The sequence below is a fragment of the Schistocerca nitens genome, chromosome 5 (genome assembly GCF_023898315.1).
Source record: "Schistocerca nitens isolate TAMUIC-IGC-003100 chromosome 5, iqSchNite1.1, whole genome shotgun sequence".
Taxonomy (NCBI): Eukaryota; Metazoa; Arthropoda; class Insecta; order Orthoptera; family Acrididae; genus Schistocerca; species Schistocerca nitens.
Genome location: NC_064618.1, coordinates 556,266,501 through 556,277,124, shown reverse-complemented (window position 1 = coordinate 556,277,124; position 10,624 = coordinate 556,266,501). Strand labels below are relative to the sequence as shown.

The 10,624-nt window shown below is 43.2% G+C and overlaps 1 protein-coding gene across 1 annotated transcript; it reads right to left on the bottom strand.

Moving 5' to 3' along the window:
* Positions 1-3,701: 3,701 nt before the first annotated feature.
* Positions 3,702-5,245, bottom strand: LOC126259887 (probable palmitoyltransferase ZDHHC24). The gene has a single exon (XM_049956959.1). It carries the CDS (start codon positions 5,186-5,188, stop codon positions 4,361-4,363), a length of 828 nt encoding a protein of 275 aa, XP_049812916.1. The 5' UTR covers positions 5,189-5,245; the 3' UTR covers positions 3,702-4,360.
* Between the last annotated feature and the right edge of the window lie 5,379 nt (positions 5,246-10,624).

Genomic DNA, 10,624 nt, shown 5'->3' with positions numbered 1-10,624 from the left:
GCCCTGACATGGAGCGAGTAGCCCACGTGACCAGGACCCAACCCAACTGTCGACACACCATACGTTCCAGCAGCTTACAAACAATGTTGGTGAGGCTGATAGCTATCCACATCAAGCAGCTTTTTACCAGGTTTGAACAGCGGAACAATGGTGCTCTCACGCCATTATGATAGAAAGATCTGGTTGAAGATGACGAGGAGATGGCACTTGCAGTCAGATGAGAGTTGTTTGATCATCTGACTGTGGATCCGATCTGGCCCAGGAGCTGTGTCGGGGCAACGTGCAAGTGTGCTGAGGAGCTCCCACTCTGTAAATGGGGTGTTATAGGGTTCACTGTGGTGTGTGGTGAACAAGAGGACTTTCCTTTCCATCTGCCATTTGAGGGTGCAAAAGGATGGGGGAGCGGGGGGTGGGGGTGGGGTGTAGTTTTTACCAGGTTTGAACAGCGGAACAATGGTGCTCTCACGCCATTATGATAGAAAGATCTGGTTGAAGATGACGAGGAGATGGCACTTGCAGTCAGATGAGAGGTGTTTGATCATCTGACTGTGGATCCGATCTGGCCCAGGAGCTGTGTCGGGGCAACGTGCAAGTGTGCTGAGGAGCTCCCACTCTGTAAATGGGGTGTTATAGGGTTCACTGTGGTGTGTGGTGAACAAGAGGACTTTCCTTTCCATCTGCCATTTGAGGGTGCAAAAGGATGGGGGAGCGGGGGGTGGGGGTGGGGTGTAGTTCTACGACACAGAGGCTCGAGCATAGTGCTCAGCAGTCGTGTTTGTGTCAGTATATAGCATGTATTTGATGGTAATGCCAGTGACACCTAGTGGGGTCTGGTACCCAAAAAGACATCTGATCTTCATCCACACTTGGGAAGGTGACGTATGGCACCTACTGGTCAACACGAACCTCTCCCAACACTCCTGTTTCCGTCGTTTTATAAAGGTGGTGTACACGGGCATGAAGCCACTTAAAGACTATCAGATTCTCTAGGGAAGGGTACCGCTTATGTCACTGCAGAACTCGCCGACGCTCTGTAATTGCCTCAGCAACTTTCGGCGACCACCAAGGGACTGTCTTTCACCGTGGGCACACTAAAGATCGAGGTATCACGTTTTCTGCTGCAAAAACGATTGTGGTAGTCACCCTGCTCAACCACTGTATTGATGTTACCATGTGGGGGTGAGTCAATGGTGACAGCAGAGGTGAAAGTTTCCCAGTCTGCCTTGTTTAAAGCCCGTCTGGGCAGATCTCCATGGGCCTGACATCGGGTCAGTGACAGGAAGATGGGGAAGTGGTCACTACCACACAGGTCGTCATGTGCTCTCCAGTGGATAGATGGGAGAAGTCCTGAACTGCAAATTGATAAATCAATGGCCAAGTAACTACCATGAGCTACACTGAAATGTGTGGCAGCCCCGTATTTAAGAGACAGAGGTCGAACTGAGACAATAAAATTTCGACATCTCTGCCTCGGCCAGTAAGCACGGTGTCACCCCACAAGGGGTTATGGGTGTTAAAATTTCCCAAAAGTAGGAAAGGTGTACGGAGTTGATCAATCAGTGCAGCTAATACATTCCAGGGTACTGCACCATCTGGAGGAAGATATACATTGCAGACAGTTATTTCCTGCGTCATCCATATTCTGACAGGCACAGCTTCAAGAGGGGTTTGAAGGGGCACAGTTTCATTTCACTACAGACTGAGTTTAGGACATAAATGCAAGTAATCAGGCACTAACATATATATGAGGTTATGGAGAGTGTACCACACCACACCCTCTGAAACATGCGAAACTACAGCAATCCAATGAATGCTTCATCCATAGAACTAGAAGATTACCGCATAATAAAAGTGTTCAATGTGCAGATATTTTACTTGCCAATTAGTAAGTATTTGGAAGAGGGGGGGGGGAAGGGTGCGAGGGGGGGGGGGAGAGAGAGAGAGAGAGAGAGAGAGAGAGAGAGAGAGAGAGAGAGAGAGAGAGAGAGAGAGAGAGAGAGAACAGTATTATTGTACATATACTCTTAGGCATTAGTACTTGCTGCAGAAAATTCATCCATTCAGCATCTTTGAATGAAATGTTTGATGCACAAATTCTGGCCATCTTTTTACATTCCCCTTCATGAGTGTTGGTACAAAATGAACACCACAAAAAAGAGAATGAAAAGTTGGCTAGTTTTCGGAAGGAATCCATTGGTGAGCTATTGCACACAGGTGCTCTCTCTCTCTCTGTCTGCCCTCCCCCTCCCTCCTCTTGTGCCACTACATTGTGACTTGTGACTACAGTCTGATGACGGGCTTGTCCTATTCCATTAGTGGCAGGACCACCTGTGAATCCAGCCATGTCATATACCAGCTCTGCTGCAATTACTGCACAGTGTTTTCTGGGGGTGCGGTCACCAACCAGCTGCCCATCAGAATGAATGTCTGCTGCTAAACTACAGTCAAGAATGAAATTGACTACCCCATAGCATAACAACCTCGAATTCAACTGCTTGGCAATCCATGCCCTGTGGATCCTTCCCTCCAGCACCAGCTTCTCCCTCCAGCAACTATGTAGATAGCTGTCATCTTTGCAACTTATTTTTTGCTCTCCCCCTCCCCCCTCAGTTCCCCCACTCTAACTAACACTTTTCCCTTGTTCTGTCCTGACCCTTTTTCCAATCCACACCTCCATCTCATCACCAACATGCATTGCACCTCACTGGCTCCAGTATCGATGTGTCGCATGCCAGCCTATGGACCTCCCACCCCTCCCTCCCACATTCCTAAAATGCACATCTAAGTTTGGCAAGAATAATTACAAACAAATGTCATGAAACATAATTGGTACTGCAAATCCTCTAGCATGAGCAATGCAGAAGCAACAGAGAAAGTGGGCTAGTTACCACATCTTACTGAAAATACTAGGCAGTCATGGTAAGTACCTGTGGTTATGGTAAAAAGTGTCATTAAATGCAAACCGATTTCCACTTAGTTAACTTGAATTGTTACCTTTCACAATCCACGTGGAAATTTTTTCCACTTTAATGTCAACAATTAAACTAAATTTTACATTGCAACACTTGAGACAAAAAACTGGTTGCCATAAAGTTGTAAACTGCAACCTTGGTACAATTGTTCCATTTATGTGAATGGAAATACTGTTTATTATGAAGCAACTGAATTGAATGTATAGTAAAATAACCACCCTCAAATTGCTGAAACTGTGGAATAGGCCTAAATACATGATTTACCAGTAATATCTTGGGCCTTTGGAAATTAAGTTATACTTGGTTTCACGCAATGAAAAATATCTTTGAAGATGAGAAATTGTGTGATAGGTCACCTATAAAACAGATCACAGTAAGCCAGAGTGAAAGGATGTGCTTTGCTTGACCACAATTATGAATGCTCTGTTCAATTACAGCTTAACATCATTTACTTTTATTTCAGTTAGATGAAGAATTTGGCTCCGTAAAGCTTCAGATACTACAATATTTTGTAACCTTCTGGCTCTGCCAAACTTTGAAAATGTTTGAAGAATAGTCAGACAATAGACAAGTATTATGCTCCAATCCCCCAGGTTCTTTCTCTTGATTTTAATTACATAACTAAACCATGTTGCACAAGAAAACGTGGTGTATAATTTCTAGCAGCCACAATTGAGAAATTGTGGAACAAGAAATTAGTGCAAGTTGCAGCAAGGAAGGAAACATAAATTGTCAAGTAATCTTTTCATTTCCAATTAAGCTAAAAATAACAATTATCTTATACAATTATTTTATAAACTCTATTAAATGATGTCTGACAAGGCAGTGAAAGTTCCTTTGATCCCTTCGGATTGAAATAAAAGTTGCACTTTTAACAGATATGCTCAGGCATTCATCACACAATATCTTAGTAGCAAAAATATAACACACAATTTTCGTAATAATGGCAAAACTGATTAGAATGTGATTAAAATTATGTCTGCAAAAACACCAGAAAATCTTTTATCATACAGTCTTACTGAAAGATTAGCTTCAATCCATGCTAATTTCTGGTAGGCCTAAAATATTCTGACATGGTGAAGAAGTGAACTAATTTTTCTCAAGTTCAGAAATAGTTAACTGTTAATCTTGTGACACTTTGTCTCTCCTCGTGTATAAATTCTCTTGGCTGCCCAACTGACGAACAGATCCATAGATAGTTAATGTAAATGATACATTTTACAGTTGCTTCTCATAATACATAAATACAACTCCATCTGTTTTAAACAAAGTTTTGGTGGTTTTTACAAGAAAACAAACAAACAGTGAACCACAATGTACAGACACTGTACACATTCATGAACTCCTTCCCTTGAGAATTATGCCAGTAGGAACGTGATAGATTTCCATCAATCAGTTTTCTGCAAATCATTCCAGTCTGTTCCATCATTTGGCAATTCTGACGCTACAAATGGAAATAACCAAGATATATGCCACCTCTTTCCAAAAGTCTGAGATAAGTTTTTTTTCAGACCACTATCATAGTATGTGATATTTTTGCTCCTTTCATGTGTTACCATTCCCTTGCACACTAAGCTGGTGTGGTGAACCAACAAAACTAATGTAAATATTGCACCAACGAAATTAATTATAAATATTAATAAGCATACTTGTTTTTCAGTAGCGTCTACGCCTAAAACAAGCATTGCCATTGGAAATATAAACTTCGTTACACCTAAAAGAGAAAAATGTTCAAAGTTTTTCCATATGTAAAAGCAGTTAAGATAAGTGGAATAAAATGTTCCAATGAACACGTACAGTAGAAACATATAAAAATATCTATAATTATAATGACCGACACAACAACCAGTAAACATACAGTGATGGTCGCGCTTCAAAATGCATGTTTTACATGTATCACAGTGCCATGATCTTGGAGGAGCAACGGTTTCACACTCGGTGCAGTATCGCCAATTCTCTGGTTGTGAGGATGCTGTTACAATATTCTGCAGACTAGTATCCACAACAACAACAGCAACAAAATTGCTTGTCACGTTTACCATTACATACGTAGCACAAATGAAATGTAGTGTATACCAAAATGACCACACGGAATGTAGAGCAGGCAAGACAATGAATAACTCGAAACAGTACGTCACTGGAATAATGAAAAGAACAAATAAGAAAGCTCCCAAGTCAGATGCAACTCTCGGTAATATCCTTTTCCTAATTTTCATTTCTTTTGAACTATCTCTCGCACACAAGATTGTTTATGTCAAAGAAACCAATCTTCCCATTTCATCGCTGGATTTCACTATATGATATCTTTGCCGTTGAATATACGAAGAGCACACATCTTATGACCAAATATTTGTGAGAGGCTAGAATACATATCATTGCTTCCCGTTCCACTCGCAACAATTTAAGTTGTACGCTTAGATTCCTATCTCACCGCATCCTTGGAATAGCGACATATGCGTGTCAAGAACGAATGTACCATAGTTGGTAGTATCATTCGCAGCAATTTCATATTTGTTTTTTAATCAGGCCGAGGTCACCAAATGGAAAGATCTCATTATCGAGGAAGCACTGGCTTATAAACAAATAACATCAAATATTGATAAACATACTTCTGTTATACGAATAAGAAACTCCTAGAACGAATTACAAACGCGGATGTTTAAAACAAAAGAACAGACATGTACCTAGATTTAAACCTACTTCCTTCTGCACAACAACAGTATATCTCTAATCATGGGATCTTCGTTAATATGTAATAAAAGATGTTTTATAACTGTTCACACTAACCATAGTACACTATTACAGACGATGTGTCATTAACTGACATTTACTTACAATAAATCGCACCTAGAGTGATAAATCTTCATTGCGTGTTAATGTTAAAATGTATTGTTATCATACGGAAAGAATCGAAATATGATGACTCCCTATATGGCTCTCAAAATTAACGAGCGAGAGACGTCATCTGACCGCTTTCCGATTTCAGCCCAGTTCCAGACATACTTCCGATTTTTAGTCTCTCGTAATTTATGATGAAATAACTCACAATTAAAAAAAAAAATTACCTCTTCGCTACCCAATCATTAATACCGCGTATGTTCTGACGATAAGAACAAACCATTGCTGCAGTGCAGTGGCTGAGACACTGCACTGGCGATCAACGGCCGCATTTAGTTACGAATGAAACTGCAAATTGTGACTTCAGTTCCACATCAGCCGTAGAATATTTCAGAATAAATGAAAATTTGTGCTTGACCAGGACTCGAACATGGATTTGGCGCTCACGACAAGAGGGAAATGTGGTTTCGTTCCTGGTCTGGCACAAATTATCATTTATTCCGAAATATTCTACAGCTGATGCAGAACCATAATTGCAATTCAGTCACACACTTTCACTAGCATTTCAGTGTTTCATGCTTAATTTGTAAATTATTGACAAGTCGCAGAAGCTGTCAGAAACGTGAAGATCAATAATAACATTTTTTGCATATGGCAGGACGGGAACCAAAAATTATTGCATTTGTGTCTCCACTTCCTGAGCCACTATTGATGTCGTTAGTCACTACACCACTGTGATGATGTGTGTCTAATAACTGTGTCCTGTGACATACGCCTACTAAAAGCTTTAAATGCCGATAACTCATTATTTGACAGTTAGCATCAATAAATTGTACCTTTTCGAGAGATCCTCAATCTGTTGGTCTTTTAAAACAGCATTTATTTACAGGACATAAGTTATAAATTGGTTATAATATAAATCACACAAAATACGAGCATGACGACATCCAGTATGGCCTCATGAAGGTGCTTCACCCAATGTATATCTTTGAAAGGAGTGCAGCCACAGGGATGAATCTTACCAGTGAGTTCAGTAGTCAACTGGAAAGACTACTACACGAAGCAAAGCCGTGACACGTAACCCCACAATCACCATTTTAAACTGGGCAAGGTGTCAAATTGTTCTGCTACATGGAAAAAATTCTATTACAGTTTATGTGTACTATATGACGCAGTGTGTGTTTAGTTTATAGTTGGCCCTTAGCTATTGCCCTGTACCTTCCTTGCTAGGACAATTTCGCAATTATTTTGCAGTATTTACATACGTAATTCCCGTATTGCAGCTAAAGTAGCTGCGTGCTGACGAATTATCCTTCTGAAAAATCTTACCTCTGTGCAAAAGATTTTTTGCTTTCATTTTTCGCATGTTGTTTCCTGAATGATGGAACTATGTAGCGATATAAAACGACCATAACATTGACATGAAAAATATCTTGTTATAGTTACTTCATCATATATGTTGCTAACTCTCACACAATAACATGTGACACAAAGTGCATTTCTCTCTACACATGACAAGAAAAGTTCTGTACACATCATTAGGCAACAAAACTGCTAAACCATTGCATTATTGACACGTGGAATAATCGAGTCTACTGCCGGATGTTTGTGTCGCTCTGGCACAATATTTCGGCCACATAACTCGTTGCCTTCTTCAGGTGCTACCTGAGACTGCCGTATTGGAGGATCTTGTTCACTATTTATGCCCAGAGGGCGCTGGGCGCTCTGTTTGCCGTCCGCGCCCGCCTGGCGCTTCTTGTAGGGTGTTGTCTCTTCCTCTGTGCTCCCTCTGACGTCCACGCCCGACTTGGTCGCCATCTGTGGCAGCTCTCTGAGGCCCATCCTGTGTCGGGCGTTCCGTTGGCGGTCCGCGCCCGCCTGGTGCTGCTTCTGAGGTTTTGGCCCTTCCCTGGTGCTCCCACAGACGTCCGCGCCCGCCTCGTCCACCATCTGTGGTCGTGGCAGCTGTCTGGGGCCGGACCTGCGTTTGGCGTTCCGTTCGTGGTCCGCGCCCGCGTGGCACTGCTCGTGAGGTGTTAGCACTTCCCTGGTCCTCCGACGGACGTCCGCGCCCGCCTCGTCCACCATCTGCAGTTGTGGCAGCTGTCTGAGGCCCGTCTCGCGTCGAGCTCTCCGTTCGCGGTCCGCGCCCACCTAGCGCTGCTTGTAAGGTGTAGTCTCTTCCCCGGTGCTCCCTCGGACGTCCACGCCCGACTTGGGCGCCATCTGGGGCAGCTCTCTGAGGCCCGTCCTGTGTCGGGCGCTCCATTCGCGGTCCGCGCCCGCCTGGTGCTGCTCCTGAGGTTTTGGTCCTTCCCTGGTGCTCCCACGGACGTCCGCGCCCGCCTCGTCCACCATCTGTGGTTGTGGCAGCTCTCTGAGGCCCATCCCGCGTTGGGCGTTCCGTTCGCGGTCCGCGCCCGCCTGGCGCTGCTCCTGAGGCGTTGGCACTTCCCTGGTGCTCCGACTGTCGTCCGCGCCCGGCTCGTACATCATCTGCGGTCGTGGCGTCGTTCAGAGGCCCGTCCCGCGTCGGGAGTTGCGTTTGCGGTCAGCGCCTGCCTGGCGCTGCTCCTGCAGTGTTACTACTTCTTGAGGAGTTTCTTCGTTCCTTTCCTTGGGCCCTGATAATTTCCAGAGCCGGAGTCCACGCCGAGCTAAGCTGGTAATCGCTGTCTCGGTTTATTAGGTTGTCTGTGACCTTGATCTCGATGGCCTCCTTTATGACACTGTCCCAAAATCTTGGCTTCTGTGTCACAATTTTAGTGTTGTTGTAGACCATTGAGTGACCGAGCTCCAGACAGTGCTCTGCTATGGCAGATTTGGTTCCCTGTCCGAGTCTGGTGTGCCTCTGGTGTTCTTTGCACCTGACGTCCACCGTCCTGGTTGTCTGGCCAATGTATGACTTTCCACACTGGCACAGGATGTTGTAAATGCCTGGTTTACATAGCCCCAGTACATCCTTTACATTCCCTAGCATTGTCCCAACGTTGGAGGGTGGACAGAAGATACTCTTTATATCATATTTTGAAAGAATTCTGCTGATCTTTGCAGAAACAGGTCCAGCTTATGGCAGGTATGCCACCTTCTTCGCCTCCTCTGGCTCCTCTTCAGTACCCTGTGGTTGGCTGGTTGCATGAAGTGCCCTTTGGATGTCTGTGGAGGAGTATCCATTTCTGCTGAACACCAGCTGTAGATGTTCTATCTCTGTGGCCAGACTTTCCGTATCCAACAGAGCCTGACCCCTGTGAACTAATGTTTTCAAGACTCCATTCTTCTGTGCCGGCTGGTGGCAGCTACTGGCTTAAAGGTATAAGTCAGTGTGGGTGGGTTTATGATACACACTGTGCCCCAGAGTGCCATCTGCGTTCCTCTTGACCAGGACATCCAAGAATGGGTGCTGTTCATCCTTCTCTAGATTCATAGTAAATTTTATACTTGGGTGGCGTTGAAAGTTGCGAGCTCTATCTTCTTATCTCGTGTTTTCTACTGAAAATCACGTGCTTGTAGTCTAGTTAACTTTACTATTATAGAGATTGCCAAAACTTTATTTTTTTTATTGGTCCTGTGCGCAACAAATAACTTACTTGGTCTTTCTGCTGCCACTGCTTGATCTGCTGCATTCCATTATTTAACAAAAACATAAAAAAAACCTATTATTCATGCTGAGTGCAATGCATGTTCTGTATGGGGGCTCCTGCTGTTGCTGCGGCTGCTGCTGCTTACTACAACTACATAAAATTCAAGAGAAAGGGTTTGGTCAAATCTAAACTCGATAAATGATAACCCAAACAAAAAAACTATATTCTGAAAGCAATTCTTTCTCATTCAATTAACAAAACGCTAGAAGCTCTTTGAACAATATCTTCGTTTGTAAATCTGCCTCCATGGCATTAAAGCAATATTACAAATTAATCAAACTCTTGAGACAGACTGAAATACTTCTCAACTGATTACATAGTAAAACAATTCCATGACAATTACAAAAGAAATCAATGAAAAAAGTCAATACTTAATCTAACAATGGTTTCCCCTTAAGAATTCAACTCCTATCATTATCAAAATTACCGTCTACTGCTACGCACATACACAAACCCTTTTCTTTAAATTAATAAGTGCGCTGCAAATTATAAAAAATATCAACTAAATACCAGATCCTGTGTCGTTGCTGGCGGACACGGCAGTACGGCAGCTCAGATGGGTAGATCACATAACTAATGAGGAGGTACTGAATAGGATTGGGGAGAAGAGGAGTTTGTGGCACAACTTGACCAGAAGAAGGGATCGGTTGGTAGGACATGTTTTGAGGCACCAAGGGATCGCCAATTTAGTATTGGAGGGCAGCGTGGAGGGTAAAAATCGTAGAGGGAGACCAAGAGATGAATACACTAAGCAGATTCAGAAAGATGTAGGTTGCAGTAGGTGCTGGGAGATGAAGAAGCTTGCATAGGATAGAGTATTGTGGAGAGCTGTATCAAACCAGTCTCAAGAGTGAAGACCACAACAACAGGTTGCATGGGACAAAGGGGCCCATAGTATGACGTTGGTTTTTTGTTGCTAGGTGGGGTCGCTTCAGAGATATAAAGGTTAACTCTTTTTTATTTTTTATTTTAATGGGATGCTATAGTTTGGTACTTATATTCTGATATCGGCTATCAAGATTAATCCAATGATGTGTAACAGTAAAGTGTTTGAAGGTCAACGAAGGTCACAAAGGTGTCATGAACGTCCATTTCGTAGGTGTTCCAAGTGATGACCATTGGTATCAGTGCAGTGCTGCAATCTTCTTATCATGGATTGAGTGGTAGTCCTTA

Coding starts and splice junctions, on each gene's coding strand:
- LOC126259887 (XM_049956959.1), bottom strand. CDS start 5,188: ATGAAAATTAGGAAAAGGATATTACCGAGAGTTGCATCTGACTTGGGA.